We start from the raw sequence: 18,782 nt of genomic DNA, 5'->3' as shown, positions 1-18,782 counted from the left end.
TGGAGCTTCAAAGGTCTAGTCAGCATTCACTTGCATTGAAAGGACCTACAGAGATGAAATGTTCTAAAAATCTTTGTTTGTGTTCAGCAGTAGAAAGAAAGTCACACATTTGGGATGGCATGAAAGTGAGTAAATGATGAGAGAATTTTCATTTTTGGGTGAACTATTCCTTTAACGAACTTCATTTTAAAAACATGGGTACTCGAGATGTCGCTAATATAATTACCGTTATTCAGTTTTACCATTTATTTGAACAAAAACAATCACATTCTCATTTTGGAACATTCTCGCTTTTACTGACAGTCTGAAGGCTCAATGATATTTAGATATTGCTTGTGAGAACAGAGAGGTCGGTGTTATTGTATCATTTTGATTATTACTATAACTACTTTATGTAGGTTCCCTGCTGGAAGGTTTTAACAGGGTTCTCCGAAATAAACTATATTAAGTAATATTTATATCTACTGGTTCCGAGGCAGCCATGTGTGCAAACTAACATCTCATTAAGAAGCATTATCACTTTTAGCAGGCCCTGTCCTTTAAAAACAACCCCAAAATGTCACAAGTGGATCTCCTTGGCACAAATTTAGCCGAGCTCCTCACTGCAGCTGTACAGGAAGTTTTGCGCCTCATGGGTGAGGCTGTATCTGAATATCTGAAGGAGACTACCAGAACACTGATACAGAATCAGAACCTCCAGCGAAAGGTGAAAGAACTGAAAGAGTGGACAGCAGAAGTCTCAGGTGAGATTATACAGAGCTTTGATACACTCACTGAGCACTTTATTAGGAACACCTGTACACCTACATATTCATGAGTTTTTTCGTTTTTTTTTTTTCAATTAAAATTTGTATTGATTCATAGACTTAGCAAAAATAAAAAACCACTTATATATATATATATATAATGAATCACATTTAACATTAAACTCCCACTATTACCCATCCCCTCTCTCAGGTGGAAGCGACCAGTGAGCCAAATGTCTGAGACTGAATGCATAATAATAAAACAAAATCTTGGGTAGGCCTAGTCAACATTTGTCAATCGGTCTATGCAGCTTACTGAAATGTAATCTGGCACATTTACCATTCCAAATGAAGGACTTCACTATGTTATCAAATTGCTTGAAATAAGAGAGGTAGGGTGACCATATTCTGGTTTTCCAAAAAGAGGACACCTTTTTTTCGCCGGGGGGTTGGGGTGGGGTGGAATAATAGGATTCAAAACAGTGTTACTATGAATGCAAACTTTAATACAGTGAAAAAGACACTCTATTAGCATAAAATAAATAAATATAATTGGATGATAACTCTTACACTCACTTGGATCTTTGTCCTTTTTAAGAATCACACTGATCCGGGCTTGTGTCATGGTTGGCGGAAGCTTTCCATTCTTTAATGATTCTGTATATGCTTCTAACAAAAGAGGAGCCAGTTCTGTAGCATAAGATAAAAATATTCAGTGGCAAATCCATCTGGCCCCATAGCCTTGCCTGTAGGCAAGGCCTTAATTACCTCGCCAAGCTCCTCCAAGGTTATCTCAGAATCAAGAGAATTTTTTTGCTCAGTATAGGGAGTTCTAATGGTTCCACAAAATGTATATTATCTTCATCAGTAGACGAAGATATTGAACTATAGAGATCAAGATAGAATTCTTTAAAAGCATTATTAATATCAATGGCCGAGGTACAAATTTCACCACCAGCAGAATTCACAGAGGGAATGGTAGAAAAAAACACTCTCTGCTTTATATAGCTAGCCAAAAGCTTCCCTGCTTTGTCCCCCAACTCAAAGTGTGACTGTCTTGCCTTGAATAGTCAAAACTCCACCTTCCACAACAAAATAGTATTATATCTGTATTTCAATCGGGTCAATTCTCTGAGGCCATTAGACGACATTAGACACTTCAGCTCTGCCTCGGTACCTTTAATATTCCCTTACAACTCCACAAGTTCTTGTGCTTTAGATTTTTTGATGAATGAGGCACACTGTGTGATCCGACCCCTAAGAACCGCCTTAAGTGCCTCCCAAGCCACGCCCACAGAGGATACTGAGGACCAGTTGGTCTCCATATAAACATTGATTTCAGCCTTTGACATTTGTTGGAAATCAGGATTTTGCAAAAGGGATACATTAAAGCACCAACTATATGATTTATTTTTCTCCATATGTGGCAACACCTTTAAACACACCAGGACATGATCTGAGACTAAGATGTTTCCAATTGAGCAATAAACAACAGATGAAATGAGGGACTTAGATATAAAAAAAATCTATTCTAGAATAAATCTTATGGATTGATGAAAAGAATGTATAGTCCCTACTAGATGGGTTCAAAAGTCTCCATATATCTGTAAGACTGTAAATCTGTAATTTTTACACAACCTGTGAAGCGTCAATGTTGCTCTAGGGGGCTTACACACTTTTGCTTCACTATGATCAAGGACTGAGTCCATCAAAAGATTAAAGTCTCCTCCCAATATTATATCATGAGGGGTGCTAGCGGCATGCAACATCCCTTCAAGGTCTATAAAAAAGCCCTTTTGAATTGTAGATGTTTACTTTTCAGTGTAATGACTCCCTTGCTCTTACTTGAGCCAGCACTAAAGGAAACATGCCCACCCCATATCCTCCCAGATTTTTCAGCTTCCTGTGGGGAAAAATCAGTTTCTTGAAGAAACATTATATCATATTTCTTATGTTAAAGAAAAGAAATAACCTTCCTTCTATTTATAGGGTGCCCAAACCCATTCACATTCCACGTGGAGAGAGACAGTCTGCTCATATTAACATTTGACATTTTGACATAATAGAAAAAATAGATTGTGTGTCAAAAACAAAATTATAAAGACCACATTCCAACATTAGAGCAACAAACAAACCCCGGACTTCCCCCTGAACCAAAAAAACTGAAAAAAGAAAAACGTGTGCATTAACCTCGCGTATGACAATGCCAGCTGGTGTCCATCCCTCTAAACTCAAACAGTCCGTGTACGCCTACAAGAGCCCCCACGACAACTTTGCCATCGGATTGCTCAAGTCCGGTGCTTCTATACAAATTTTGTAAGACATAACAGAAGAAAATCTATAAAACAAACTCCAGCCAATAGGCAGGAATAAACACAAAGAATGTGTAGATTCAACCACATACTGTCCCAAAGGTGTGTTCCTCACCAAAACAAACTCCAGCCTCTAGTGGAACCAGCATACACACACACAAAAAAAAGTTCAGTTTCCTCGGACAGTCAAACTAATGATCAGTGAGCCGACTGTTACATGAGTGCAGCAGATGACCTAATCATTCCAATGTCCTGCAAAAAATATTCCACAAAACAAACTCCATCCAATAGGAGGCATAAGCACAAAGAACGTGCAGATTCATCCACAACTTTCCCGAAGGAGTGTTATTCCACAAAACAAACTCCAGCCGCTAGGCGGAACCAGCACAAAAAGAAACAAAGAAGGTGCCCAGTTTCCTCGGACAGTCAAGTGAATGTTCAGTGAGTCATGTCCACTTGGCTGCAAAGCGAGCACCACACAATGACTTACTCGTTCAATTGACTTTATGATGGACTGCTTGTTGGGGACAAGTAAATACTTTGCAGCAATCCTTAGCATCTATTCTCAATCTGGCCGGGAACTTCAGTGTAAAAGTGACCCTCCGTCGATGCAAAGTTTCTTGAAGGAGTGTTATTCCACAAAACAAACTCCAGCCGCTAGGCGGAACCAGCACAAAAAGAAACAAAAAAGGCACCCAGCTTCCTCGGACGGTCAAGTGAATGTTCAGTGAGTCAGGCTCACTTGCTGCAATGTGAGAATAACACCATGACCTACTCATTCCATTGACTTTATGAAGGACAATGCTTGCTGTGGGCATGTAAATATTTTGCGGCCATCCTTAGTATCTATTCTCAATTTGGCTGGGAACATCAGTGCAAGAACTTCTTGCATTCCTTGAATCGATCCCGTTTCTCTCATCGAATTCACATAGTCTGGGAACAAGTAAATAATGTGGTTCTTCCAAGAAAGCCTTCCTTTGCTCCTCGCCTCACGTAACACGAGATCTTTATCGAATGATCTCAGAAATTTGGCCAGAATTGATCTGGCCTGTCTCCCTCCGTGGATCTCCGAGCCGGGACCCTGTGAACTCGCTCGATTTCCAGCTTGGCTTGTTATGTCGAGCAGACTCGGGAAGAGCTCATCTAGGAATTTCACCATATCTCGGCCTTCTTCTTTCTCAGGAATTCCAACAATTCGGATGTTGTTTCGCCGATTACGATTCTCAAGGTCTTCCAACTTTTCCCAGATGCACTGCAAATCTGTCTTGGTCGCTAGTGGGTTAGCAGCTATTTCCCTCTCTGATGATTCCAGATAATCGATCCATATATTCATGAGTTTATCTAATCAGCCAATTGTGTGGCAGCAGTGCAATGCATAAAATCATGCAGATACGGGTCAGGAGCTTCAGTTAATGTTCACATCAACCATCAGAATGGGGAAAAAATCGATCTCAGTGATTTAGACCGTGGCATGATTGTTGGTGCCATACGGGCTGGTTTGAGTATTTCTGTAACTGCTGATCTCCTGGGATTTTCACGCACAACAGTCTCTAGAGTTTACTCAGAATGGTGCCAAAAATAAAAAAACATCCGGTGAGCGGCAGTTCTGCAGACGGAATTACCTTGATGAGAGAGGTCAATGGAGAATGGCCAGACTGGTTTGGGTTGACAGAAAGGCTACGGTAAATCAGATAACCACTCTGTATAATTGTAGTGAGCAGAATAACATCTTAGAATGCACAACACATCGAACCTTGAGGCAGATGAGCTACAAGAGCACAAGACCATGTCTTGCACATTATTAGGACCATAGTGTTCATAATAAAGTGCTGAGTGAGTGTATATGCTGAGTGCTTGCATGTATTCACCAATCCAGATCCAGAGACCTGTCTGCTTAATGTGATGCCATAATTCTCAGTCAAATTCTTTTAATATTTTTGTAGGAAGAACTGAAATGTCTTTTTTCCCCAGATAAGCCTCATTTAAGGGAGCATAATGAGCAGAAGGACCTCATTCATCATGGAGAGTCACTGGTGAGAAAGCACAATGAGCTGCCAGGACACCAAAGTGACAACCTGTCACTTAGAGAGGAGAATCCTATTCGTCTAAAGCTAGTTTTAGATGAGCTTGTTTTTTTTTGTTGGGTTTTTTTATTCCTCTTTTCTCCCAATTTGGAATGCCCAGTTCCCACTACTTAGTAGGTCCTTGTTGTGGTGTGGTTACTCACCTCAATCCGGGTGGTGGAGGACAAGTCTCAGTTGCCTCCGCTTCTGAGACAGTCAATCAGTGCATTTTATCACATGGCTCATTGTGCACGCCACCACGGAGACTCCCAGCATGTTGAGGCTCATGCTACTCTCCGCGATCCACGCACAACTTACCACGCTCCCAACTGAAAGCGAGAACCACTAATCGCGACCACAAGGAGGTTACCCCATGTGACTCTACCTTCCCTAGCAACCGGGCCAATTTGGTTGCTTAGGAGACCTGGCTGGAGTCACTCAGTACACCCTGGATTCGAACTCGCGACTCCAGGAGTGGTAGTCAGTGTCAATACTCGCTGAGCTACCCAGGCCCCCTAGATGAGCTTGTTTTAGACAACCAATGTCGTTCTCTGCAAGGGGCTTGTGACTCTTCTTTAAAAAAGCAAAGACCCACCTCAGGTTAAAGAGTGGCCCTCTAAGATCTTCTCTCCTGGTTCACCTGGCATCAGAGAACCACCAGCTACCAACACCCCCGAGACAGCACTGAGCATAATCTCAGGCAAGGTCAAAGTGGAATCAAAGCCAGAGCATCTGGAATGTTCTATTACGATGGACAATGTGACAACACAAGCTCCCATTTTTGGCATGCTGGATGATCCTCTAGTAAACGAACATAACCAACAGCCTGTTTCCACCTGTTGCAACAACATGGTCTGTTATAACCAGACATGTGAAGTATTAAATTCTACTATAGTAATGATTACTGCCAGGGTAACATTCATATATAGGTGTGAGGGATTTTTTTTATAACTAGTTTTATACAAATAAAAAACATATTCCTCTCTCGCTTGCTTTTGCTCGCGTGTCATTGATTAACCCTCCGCTTAATGCGAAGATTTGGATTTTAATAAAGTTCATCACTGAAAAGGTTTGCTCGCAGACTTAGTAGCACTAAACAGCACACATGAATGGACCCGGAGTGACTGTATCACACATTTCGTTGAGCAGAATATCGCACTATCGACAGTTACCTAAGTTTTTTCAAGGAGGAGAGAGGGCGCGCAGTGGTATGCATGGTTGCCAGATTGAACAAATTAAGTATTACATTAGGCCAATGTTTCCCAACCTTTTTTCTGCCATGGAACACTTTTACAGTAATAAAAAAAACGGCACTCACTATCCCACATAACCATCGTCGATAGTTTTCCTTTTCAAGAACTTGTCCATGTTTTCTACTGTTTTAGTAGCGTGTTTACTAGTAATGTTTGAAATTCAGCAATGCAAAGTCACGCTGTATAATGTGGTCACAGGTGACAAGTGCGCTAATGGAAAACCAACAAATTTGTTTCTTCCAATTTGTAGATTTGTTCTTGCAAATTAATTCTTGCAATGCCACAGCAAATACATTTTTTATTTATGTATTTATTTACCGTATTTTCTGGAAATAAAATCACACCTGACAATAAGTCGCACTAATCTCATTGTTGAGATAAAAAAATTAAAATAAAAAAAAATCACACACACATAAGTTGCATCCCTGTATAAATCTCACTGACAGATGTTGGATAGCAGGCACTAGGACCCGGGAGCAGCCTATGAAGGTATTTTTGGAGCAAAACAACTGAGCGCCTGTGACAGTGGAATTTGTAGTTGCAGAGATTAGCCACACGTGTGTATCAGTAAATTTGAAGTCACAGAGAAAAATGTTTTAAGACTGGCAAACTTGTAGATTTTTTTTTTCTCTCCCACAAACACAACACAACAGTTATACCTTCTAAAATTCTTCATTGCAGGTGCACAAATCCTATTCTACGAATCACAAATTAAGAAACTCATATGCTCATATGCAGTGAATATGGTGCAAAACACATTCACACACACACCCGCATCAAAAAACTTTAAGTCACGGACAAATTTTGCTCATCCGCAAATCAGTATGTGAATTCATCCAATGAGAGTTGCACACTTGTAGAATATTTTCTCACAAACAAACAAACAAAAACAAAAAACATTCTTGGATATTTTTCTAGCACAAACACAAGTAAATAATAACTACAACTGCTTGAATCTGCTGCTTCGAGTCTCAAACACTTTTTTCGCTTGCAAATGACAAGCTTCGCGCACTCTCGCTTTTGCACCACATATCTATGTAAAATATGGAGCAAAAGTGATTTGTGCATCTGCAGAGGCAGCGGCGGGCTGAGATCAGAGAATTTTGGCCAATCAGAAGAGCTAGTTTGGGCGCCTATCCGTTGGCGGAACTTGGCGACCGAACGAGTAAGAAAAAAAAAAAAAAACTTCCACGAGCATCTTCCCGAGCTGGCAGTGGCAAATACCAATAAAGGTATATTTTTTCTTTCTTTTTCTGAAATCACTCACCGTTATACTTTTGTTTATAGTTTAAATATGCACGCTGGTCAGCTACGTTGGTAATCAGTGTTTCTTTGTTAGGTTAGCCTTTCTTGTTTCACGAAAGTTAAGCTAACGCTAGACTACCTGCACTGTTAAGTTTGCTATTCAGTCGTCTCATATTAAATGATACCCTCATATTAAACGATTTATTCCTTATATTCTCTTCTGCTTTACCTTCTAGAAAAATGACAGAACAGGGTGGGTCTTCGCAGGTGAGTATCATATTATAAGCATGCACCTAATGTAAGATTACCCTTATGATAATTTACCATGGTCAGAAAACCATGGGTACCATGTTTTTTTTTTCTTTTTGTTTGTTTTTGGTGGATAGTAATTTTTATAGGAATACCATAGTAAAGTAAAGGGATGTCAGAGTTTGCACTACAGTAGGCAATTTGCCCAGTAATTATTACTCCCATAGGGAAGCAGTCCCGAAATTGGAAGCTGCAGTGAGTCACTTCATAGCAGCTGCCCATTCACTGGTTCAGATGTCAAACGCGCTTTTACAGTCCCCCAGAATCTACACACCGTAACACAGTGTTCTAGGGCTTGGTTTAAACATGAGAATTTGCTTTAAGTATTCGTGTGTAACAGTTTTTCATATTCTTTTTACGTTTCATGAGAGAAATGCGACAAGTAAGCCACATCTGTTTATAAAATCTGTAAGTGTATGTTATGCACAAATAAACAGCTTTTAGTCTGTGAATAAAACAATATGCCTGTTGTATTCTATTCATTGATAACGTTAGCGACTGTGGATATTTCTGATATTTGCAACCCTCTTTGCAATGTATTAATTATTCGGTTCACTGACTGAATGTTATTTGATGAAGCATCATTTTGTGGACATGTGAGGAGTTGGACGCTTTAAGGGTTGCGCACTGTCACCTTATCAGCAACCGCGTCTCCCGCTGACAGCGTTTAAACGCGCTCCTCCCGTGAACATGGATGGGGAAAATGGGCCCTATGGTAGTTGTAGGCCCCTGGGCTTCAGCCCATCTTAGCCCGTGCGTTAAGGTGCCCCTGGTCAGCGATCTAGAGTTTGTTAGATCATTAATGTTATGATGGACAAAATATTTAAACTGGTTGCATAAAATACATTGTAAAGGCAAAATATTCTGAATTGGCAACTTTAGAACGCTTCTACCATCTCTGTGCCGTCTCCAGGGTTGGGGAGTAACGAAATACATGTAACGGGATTACATGTTTAAAATACAAAATATAAGTAACTGTATTCCACTACAGTTACAATATAAATCATTGGTATTTAGAATACAGTTACATTCAAAAAGTATTTTGATTACTGAAGAGATTACTTTGCATTTTATTGTCATAAGTTTTATTTAATATTTAGTCCTTTCAGATGGAAAACATTTATACATATAAATGATGTGATCCAAAGTGCATTTGAACAGCGGTGAAACACTTTCTTATGAAGTGTTCATTCATACGAGCAGACAGAGAAGTAAGTTTGAAGTAAGTTTGGAGCACAAGAAACAGAAATAAATCTTGTGTAAATTGTCAGCTTTATGATAAGCTAAAATGCTGTTTCTATCCATTTTACATGCACATGTTACCAGGCACAATCATATTTTTTTATCAAGAAAATTCACGTTGGATCATAATTTCTTTGATATTAGAGCAAAAAGCTTATACTTGATAATAATTTTTGTATTGTTTTCCTGTAAAAATATCTAAAAATTCTTAAAACAAAATCAATTTGATGTATCTTGTTTTAGAAACAACACTGCATAAGATGTTTTAGAAACAACACTGCATAAGATATTTAGGTTTTTCAGAGAATGTATTTTTAATGTGTATTTTGTCTTACTGTACTGGCAGAGTTTTTATAGTCAAAACAAGTGAAAAAATCTACCAGTGCTGAAGAAGTAATCCAAAGTATTTAGAACACGTTACTGACCTTGAGTAATCTAACGGAATACGTTACAAATTACATTTTACAGCATTTATTCTGTAATCTGTAGTGGAATACATTTCAAAAGTAACCCTCCCAACCCTGGCCATCTCTGTTTTCCAACTGTTTTGGTGAGTGTTTCTGACCAGCCGACATCAGTTACATATAAATTATGTATATAAGTCGCTTCAGACTATAAGTCGCTGGACCTTTCAGATGATGACAAAATCTGCGATTTATATTCTGGAAAATGGTATTTATTTATTTTGTGGAATTTGATCATTTTTCCACGGCACACTTGACAGTTGTTAAACACTGCATTAGGCAGAATATTTCCAATTTGTGCAAGTATAAATCTCTGATTTGGGGGGGTTCACATCTATTATCTGGCAACCCTGAACATATTAAACGCTTGTGGAGGCGCATTAGGTCCCAGAGATCCAATAAAAAAAGATGTTCCGAATAAATTTGCCCTGGTCTGCAATTGAGGGCGCTATAACGTTGATTTGAGGACAACCGGGCCTGTCATATGACTATTCTCTCTATGGATGGAGATTCAAAAGACACTTAAAGGTGCACTCAGTAATTTTTGGACTTACACTGACACCTAGTGGCATGGATGCAGCATCATTCAAACACTGTAGTTTTCAGTTACAAATTCCATTGTATACATTTAAAATTCACAGTCATCTATGATTGACCAAAAGTGTGCTGCCTTCATCGCCAACCCCTTCAAGTTCACTAAGGAGTTGCTGGGGTAGAAGCTCAGTGGAAAACTGAACTGTTCGTAGGATGACATAGACCAACATCTGAAGAAGACATACAGCGACCCTGAAAGAGAGCAGGAGTTAGGAGAGTGTAACATTCTAATAGACCCCCCCCCCAGCTAAAGGAAATCAGAGAGGTCGTCCGCAAAGCAAGGGCAAGCTCGGCTCCAGGACCAAGTAGCACCTTATACAAAGTGTACAAGAACTGTCCCAAACTCTTGCTGCATCTGTGGTAGTTCCTGCGAGTCTTCTGGAGAAGGGAGAAGATCCCAGGATCCCCGGTGATCCGTTTGATGTATTTCAAACCAGCCAAATCAAGATCTATGGTGCTGAGGAAAGGTGGAAGGTGGAAGAAAAGTTCCGGTTCAACATAGCAGGCACAGCCATCCCAATCATCACAGAAAAGCTTGTCAAGAACTTAGGCAAGGTTTTTGACAGCTTTCTAAAGGACACAACATCCATCAAGGCGACCTGCACAGAGTTGGATGGCTAGCTGGGAAGTTCAAAGCCTGGGTGTATCAGTATAGCATTCTTCCCAGAGTCCTGTGACCCCTCCTCGTCTATGCAGTTTCGATCTTGACAGTCGAAGCCTTGGAGAGGAGTGTCAGCAACCACCTCAAGAGATGGCTGGGGCTGCCAAAGTGCCTGAGAAGCATTGCACTTTATGGACACCACACCGAACTGCAACTACCCTTCAAATCCTTGGAGGAGGAATTCAAGGTAACAAGTGCCAGAGAAATGGTACAGTACAGGGACTCAAGTGTTCCAAAGGTGGGTAAAGCAGGGATCCAAATGAGGACTGGCAGGAAGTGGAGAGCTGAGGAGGCCATCCAGGAAGCAGAGGTAAGGCTGCGGCACAGGAGGCTGGTGGGAGTGGTCACACAAGGCAGAGCTGTGCTAGGATCCTTTACAACTCCCCAAATGAACACCAGCAGAGTAAAGGAAAGGCGCCAACTGGTCCAGGAGGAGGTGAGAGCAACAGTGGAGGAGACAAGAACCTACAAGGTGGTGGGAATGAAGCAGCAGGAAGCTTGGACAAGATGGGAGAATGCGGTCGAGAGGAAAGTGACCTGGGCTGAGCTTTGGAAAGCTGTGCCACAATGCATAACATTTCTCATCCAGGCAGTGTACGATGTGCTTCCAAGCCCATTAAATCTGCACATATGGGGCAAAGCAGAGTCGCCAGCATGCCCACTGTGCTCCAAGCAAGGAACCCTGGATCACATCCTCAGCTGCTGCACAAAGGCACTTAGAGAAGGACGGTACCGATGGAGGCATGATCAGGTCCTGAAGACCATCGCTGAAGCCATCAGCGCAGTAGTTGAGTGGGCAAAGCGGCCCCGAACCTCCAAGCAGACCATCGCCTTTGTCAGAGCCAGGGAGCAGCCAATACCCGCAAAAGGAACATCTGCAGGCATCCTGACCTCTGCAAGGGACTAGCAGCTGCTGGTGGACCTCGAACAGCAGCTGAAGTTCCCTAACCATGTTGCAGCCACTACCCTGCGACCAGACATTGTGCTTGTGTCTGAGTCCACCAAGCAAGCTGTGCTGCTGGAACTAACAGTCCCGTGGGAAGATCGCTTGGACGAGGCTTTTGAAAGGAAGCTCTCCAAGTACGCAGGACTGGTCAGCAACTGTCAGCAGGCTAGATGGAGAGTGAGGTGTCTTCCAGTGGAGGTTGGATGCAGGGGATTCGCAGCCCATTTGTTAGCCAGAGCCTTCAGCAATTTGAGCATTGACGGAGAGAGTTAGAGGAGAGCCATCCGCAGTACCACCGAAGTGGCAGAGAGGACCTCAAGATGGGTGTGGCTCAAAAGATTCCTCATCTCATGTGATTGGTCATGATTTTATACATTTGTTTCAAAATGATTATTAATTTATTTGAGTAAATCTTTTTTAATCAGGAAAAAATGACTGAGTGCACCTTTAAGGAAAATGCATATGGAGCAGTGCTGTAAGCAGGCTTAGATGGAATCTGCACACTTTTATAAACACATTTTAAAATGTGTGTAATTGGAGCTGAGAGTACTACACTGTTATTGGTAGCTGAGAACATGATAAAATTTGTCAAAATATTGCATAGATTCTGTGTGGGCCTTTCTAGCAGCTTTAAAACAAATATAGATCATATGATTAAAGACTACATGATCTGTTCTGGATGCAGTATGATAAGAGCTTAGCATTTTTATGATTTTGCATGCAGAGTTTGTCGTCTTGGTGGTTTTTATTTAAAACTTTTATATAAACCTGTAAATTTTAGCTCTACTGTTGAGCTCTTTAAGTCATTAAAACATTTAAAACAGTTATGTCCAAATGAAATATCAATGGAATCAAGAAAATTTCAATTTTCCCTTCCTTCTCATAACGTCCTGATTCAGCTTCTCTTTTTTCTCCATTCCACACGCCACTCATTCCAGTTCAATAGTGTCCGGTCTGTCTGCCACTTAGCTTGATCAAGTTCTGTCACAGAGAATCAGAATGGAGGATAATGAATACCAAAAGCAGTCCCATGACTGAGGTTTTGCCATAGCTGAATGTTAATAGCAGCATATTAAATGTGCATCAAGCAATCAACATTTTTATTATAAAATAAACAGTGCATTAAAGCATTAGACTTACCTTTAACAAATGTCTGGAAAAGCTGATCAATCATTTTATGACTTTGTGATACTAATTCCCATGGGTCTGAAAAAAAAAGTTGTTAAAACCACTGTTATAGAAAAGTTAAGAAGAAGAAGAGATGGAAAGAGTAAATGCAAATTTCCAAAGAAAATTAAGGTTTCTTTTATTATAATGAATCAAGTGCTCACCTCTGGTGTTTGAGAGCTGTTTCAGGGCACCATCCAGAGAGATACCATTGTGTAGAACAGTACTAAGGCACAAGGCCTGACATGCTGCCATTATTTCATCATGCACAGATGCATCACTTCCCAGACATACACAGACAGAACCTGTCAAAAACAAAGAAACGTCATCCATTGTGTGTCTTACACCATGTTGTTGTTATCAGTAATGCTTAGTGACTAACACTGAGAGTAATGGTGGGATCATATCATGTATTACCATAATTACAAGATTCCGAATTGCAACAAGCATTTACGTCTCAGAATTTTTTAAAGCTCCAACTTGACAGTCGTGACGTGATGTAAGAAAATAACCAAAATGGCAGAGGGATCAGCAGTTAAAGATTATCAACACATATTTATGTTTGATATGCCATTTTATTATATACAGTGTTACCTTGGGTGTTCTTTGTTCTTTAACATTTTGTAAGAACATATAGAGGTGAATGACAGTTGGGGGTTGCTAACTGTTCTGGGACGTCACGTATTTTGGCCAATTATCTCAGTGGCAAAATGTTCAAGTGTCCCGTATTCACATGGTGATAAATTGGCAACCCTAGTTCCCGTAGGAACTAACATTTTCTGAGTCCGAGGACGTGAGCAGCTCAGAGTAGAATCTCTGGATTGTATCTTGTAATTACAGTAATTCGTACTGGGTGTAAACATTCCCAGTAGAGTATCACAGCAGACATTTTATGTCACCATGTCTAACCTCTACTTGAATAGGGTCTAACATAGGCAGTGCTGGGTAGATTAATTCTGAATTGTAATCTTGTACTGATTGCAAATTACATGACAACATTTGTAGCCAGTAAAGTAATCCCCTGGATTACATTTTAAGAATTACTTCTGACCTAATTCTTGTTAATTTGATGTCACATGCATTTGAATTGGATAAGCTTTTTTTGACAATGTTACTTAAATGCATTACAGAAAATTACTTAATGGATCAAAATATGAGAATATGTATATTTTGTGTGTGTGTGTGTGTGTGTCTTTTTCTGAGTGAAATAAAAAAGGAACTTAAAATGTTCTTTCTTCAGCAATTTTGGCATTACAAATGCATCCATGTGTGTTAACAGATAAGGCCAGTTATATTTGTGAATTAACATCACAATAAAAATTAAATAAAGCAAAGAGCATTCATGTACATATTTGTAGCCAGGTACAAAAGAAATTTGCAAAAATAAAACTAACTTTACTGCACTAATGCAATCGGAATGGCATTTGTGTGGATTACAATACAATCCAGAAATCAAGATTTTTCAAACCTATATCAACTGTACGCTGATTTACAATTAAAAATATTTATAAAGAAAAAAAATGAAAGGGAACAATATATTATTAACAATTTACTGCCTTTGCCTGTTTAATATATAATCATGTAATCCACAATAAAGTAACTTTAATCTAATTATGAGTACTTTAAAATGTAATTAAATCTAATTACATGTACTTAATATTTGTAATCTGTTTGTGTGATCCAGATTTCATGTAATCTGTTACTACCCAGCACTGAACATAGGTTTCCGTACCATTTTTGATTCCAATGAGGTATGGTTTGCTGTTGTTCTTCAATGCCAGCTGTAGTTCTCCTGGCCTTTAATTCATAAAGAAATATAATTTTTTCATTGTCATTGTGTGGTGTGTTGACAATGATAATATAATTTGTTTAGTTTAGTGAATGTAATTTGGGTTCAAAAACAGATAAACTAACTCTTCAACAATGTCTCCAAGCCTCACACCCAACTTGATGGTAACTGTCCTTTGAAACGCTGCAAAGAGGAACAACATTTTGTTGATTAGAGGCAGAATGTATAAAACGAATCATGGTAATCCTTAAACTAACAAGACAAGGCATTTTAAGAGATTTTAAGGGCATACACAAGAACACAGGCTCCTTCTTATTTGCCTCCACTGGACTAAGCAGTTGTCCATGAAGCAAGTACTGATGGAGGACTATGGACAAACGAGCCTCATTGAGGGTTTCCATAACAACAGACCGGACAGCTTTGTAATTGGCAAACAGGTGAAGAACCGTGAAAAGGAAGAATAGGATGAATGTCAACCTGAGGGCGAGAGCAGGGCAAGTACACAAATCAGCAAAGTATCTGGAACACACTAAATTCAGAGCGTGGCTTCGATATCAGGGTGTAAACTCACAAAGGGTTATCTGTTACAAATGGGATGAGTGCCAGGCTGACCAGCAGCCCTGCCAGGTTCACCAGGGTTTCCTTTTTAGGGGGTGAAAAAAAAAAAAAAAAAAGAGGCAAAAATGAACAAAGGAAATATGACACCACTGACAAGAATTTCCCACACTAAGGGGAATTTTGTTGGGAAAATCTGGGAAATTTAAGCAACCAACATGGGAAATAGCTTATATGAGAGAAGGTGACTTATACCTACCTGGCTCCCATCTTTGGCAGAGATATCAGCCATGTTGTTTCTACGAGCTTGGTGGACAGTTAATGCAGCTCTTGTTGCCCCACCAGCAACTCCTACAATGGACTATAAGAGAGGATGAGTGGAATAAGCTTAAACATTCAAAGTTATACTCTGATGATTTAGGCAAAAAAAAAAAAAAAAAAAACATTAGCAACTAGCCACTCTATAAGTAGTTATTAATTTAGGAAGATCCTGCAAATATTTTACTTTAAATATTCCAGCAATGCAGACAATTAGGGTGAAAAAAGGAGGGAAATGGGGGGCTGCAATCTCCATGAACATAGCACTGTCATTTAGAACATCAGCAAACAGCCTGAAATTAAGACAACAATGATCACCACTAAGACTCTTAATGTGATTATTTATGACAAATATTGTATAATATGAAGTCCTCTGCATAATGTACCTCCACTTTTTGGCTTCAGAATCTAACCTGCTCCTGAAATACAGGGTCACAGAGAATTACTATAAAACAAAACATGTTCATTTTCTGAATGCCTGAGGAAATAAACATTACCCTTTGAGCCAGGCAAACAGTATTCTTCCCAACATTCCGGTTCCATCTGAACAAAGAGCATGTTGTAATATTAATATAATATTACTGTAAAAATTACAAAGTATATATTCAATAAATAAATGCCATCAAGTGCACATACCCCTTATTATCCATGTTATTGTAGCCGCTGCAACTGTTGCTTCTTGATTTCCAACCCCAACACCCCTCAGTGAAGCCTGAGTAGCGAGTGTGCCAGAGAGAGAGCTGGAAAATGCCTTGGAAAACAAGACACCATTGCTATGATGTTTGCTTTTCTGTGCATGTGCAATGTATATTTTCATCTGTGTTCTCATTATTTAGAGTAGTGCCATATTTAATATTTGGCAGAAATGGAAATGAGGCTGTGAGGGATAGACTTACAGTCTTTAATGAATGCACAAACTTGTGTTTTCTGCAGATTTTATTGAAATGTTTTGGAAAGATGTTTTAATCAAACAGTACAACCCATTGTAGACACTGTGAGCAGGGTTGCCGCATGCTTTCAGGCTCTGTCTCACGCTCCCCAAATAAATCTCACGTCAAATAACAAAGCAACGTAATTCAATGAAAAATAAATAAATAAAACAGCAACAAATCTTGCTCGAAGGACTTTTCCATCAGCATGAGACTTCAATTTATGGGCCGTCAAAGCAAATTTGCCACTGCAACGCACATCACCGTGCTCCAGAGACAGGATAACCAGAGCTATGGGATAACGCAGAGTGGAACAACTGCGCAACTCAACAAGCCTTCACTCGATATCAGGCAGGAGACCACAAAACGCATGCCCCTCATATTGAATTTTACAGAGAATCATCTACTTTGAAGCGCTGGAAGAAGTCATGACTATGGCAATAGTGTATGTGCGTTTTGAAATTGTGAATGCCATTTTGGTTAAATTGTAAAAAAAAAATTAACATTTTATATATATATATATATATATATTGCGCAGTATATATACACAATACTGTGCAAAAGTTTTAGGCACCTGTGAAAAATGTTGCATAGTGAGGATGTCTTCAAAAATAATGACATAAATAGTTTTCATTTATCACTTAATGTCATACAAAGTCCAGTAAACATAAAAAAGCTAAATCAATATTCGGTGTGACCAACTTTGTCTTTAAAACAGCACCAATTCTCCTAGGTACACCTGGACACAGTTTTTCTTGGTTGTTGGCAGATAGGATGTTCCAAGCTTCTTGGAGAATTCACCACAGTTCTTCTGTCTATTTAGGCTGTCTCAATTGCTTCTGTCTTTTTATGTAACCTCAGACTGACATGATGTTTAGTGGGGGGCTCTGTGGGGGCAATGACATCTGTAGCAGGGCTCCCTGTTCTTCTATTCTAATCATTTCTATTTGCAAAAGTAATGTTTGGGAGTCTAACAATTATATTTCCTATTGACACACTAAAGCTGAAGATATAAATAGCCATCTTAAGACAAATGCTTTTGTGAAACATCTTATGTACCTTAGACTTTTAAACAGTACTGTATGTATATATATATATATATAATAATGATCATTTTGGGAATTGGCAATGTTTTAAAATCTTTAGCAAGTTGTTTGCAAGGTTTTCCCAAAGCCAGAAAAAAATCCAACATCCACAATACCGTCAGTGTCATTTCTACGGGACATCTACCTGCAGAGTGTCCCAGAACTGATATTGTAGGTAATCCTCACTGACACTCTCGGGATATCCCTGTGGCAGGAAAACACTCTGGAAATAGAGGTGTGATCAATTAATGATGACAAATATGGCTTATTTTGAAGGTTCTGAAAGACTTCTGTGAGTCGCGCACTTTAAACACGCCAGAGATTGAATTTCCCGCCAGTCTACTGTGCTCTACATCTTTCTGTCTCTTCATCCTCCCCTCCTTCAACAGGTATTTCCATGACTCCTGAGAGCCGTAACGCTCTGTGGCAAACACCCCTTCACGGTCCTCCATCTGTGGATCAAAACATGTGCCAATAATGGAAAACAATGACTGCAATAGTCGGTCTTTTACTTTGAATTTTTACACTCAATTGTAACTGCAGTCTCACACACAGCACGTTGTCACGTTACAAAATTTAATATTCAAATGGATACATTGCAATAGTGTAAAAGAGTAAGTCATCTGAAATATATGAACAAGATCGCCCACCTCATCCATCCAACGTATTACTCTTCCGTGTTTTCGTTTGTATCGCCACGTCTTAAGCGAGTCGCGTTTTTTGATTGGCTCATGACATTTGACGTAAGGAATCTACACAAAAGAACAGGGGTGTATTCCAGAAAGCTGGGTTAATTTACCGTCACATATACCCTGAACTCTCGGTTGATTAACCCATTCCTTGTTTACTCTGAGTATGCGGGTTCCAGAACACCTGCGCGGGGTTAGTTAACTCAACCATGAGTTTGAAACTCAGAGTTTGTGCGCGTTCTCGGTGAACTCAGAAAGGCATTCTCAGCAGATCACCGAATCCACGAGTCACCATGGAAACAGACACTAAGAAGAAAGGCGCGCCATATTTCAGTGAAGCAGAACATGAAGTTTTAATGACTGCAAACGAGCATTACTTCATCTTCACTCGTAATAGCGATAGGAGCTACATTGG

General features: G+C 39.7%; 1 protein-coding gene and 1 pseudogene across 1 annotated transcript; one reads left to right on the top strand and one right to left on the bottom strand.

Moving 5' to 3' along the window:
- Window positions 1-556: 556 nt before the first annotated feature.
- On the top strand, window positions 557-12,201 carry LOC127451535 (uncharacterized; annotated as a pseudogene).
- LOC127452318 (RUS family member 1-like) lies at window positions 8,991-18,393 on the bottom strand. The gene is made up of 15 exons (XM_051717717.1): window positions 18,329-18,393; window positions 17,984-18,130; window positions 17,824-17,901; window positions 16,301-16,415; window positions 16,162-16,207; window positions 16,051-16,083; window positions 15,852-15,957; window positions 15,606-15,707; window positions 15,363-15,433; window positions 15,084-15,268; window positions 14,917-14,974; window positions 14,735-14,799; window positions 13,167-13,307; window positions 12,976-13,041; window positions 8,991-12,816 (listed from the first exon to the last, which is right to left on the bottom strand). The coding sequence occupies exons 1-15, from the start codon at window positions 18,335-18,337 to the stop codon at window positions 12,731-12,733; spliced, it is 1,308 nt and encodes a 435-aa protein (XP_051573677.1). The 5' UTR covers window positions 18,338-18,393; the 3' UTR covers window positions 8,991-12,730.
- Between the last annotated feature and the right edge of the window lie 389 nt (window positions 18,394-18,782).

The sequence above is a fragment of the Myxocyprinus asiaticus genome, chromosome 14, assembly GCF_019703515.2.
Source record: "Myxocyprinus asiaticus isolate MX2 ecotype Aquarium Trade chromosome 14, UBuf_Myxa_2, whole genome shotgun sequence".
In the NCBI taxonomy this organism is placed as follows: Eukaryota; Metazoa; Chordata; class Actinopteri; order Cypriniformes; family Catostomidae; genus Myxocyprinus; species Myxocyprinus asiaticus.
The sequence above is the reverse complement of the archived record's forward strand: the minus strand, read 5'-3'. Positions and strand labels throughout refer to the sequence as shown.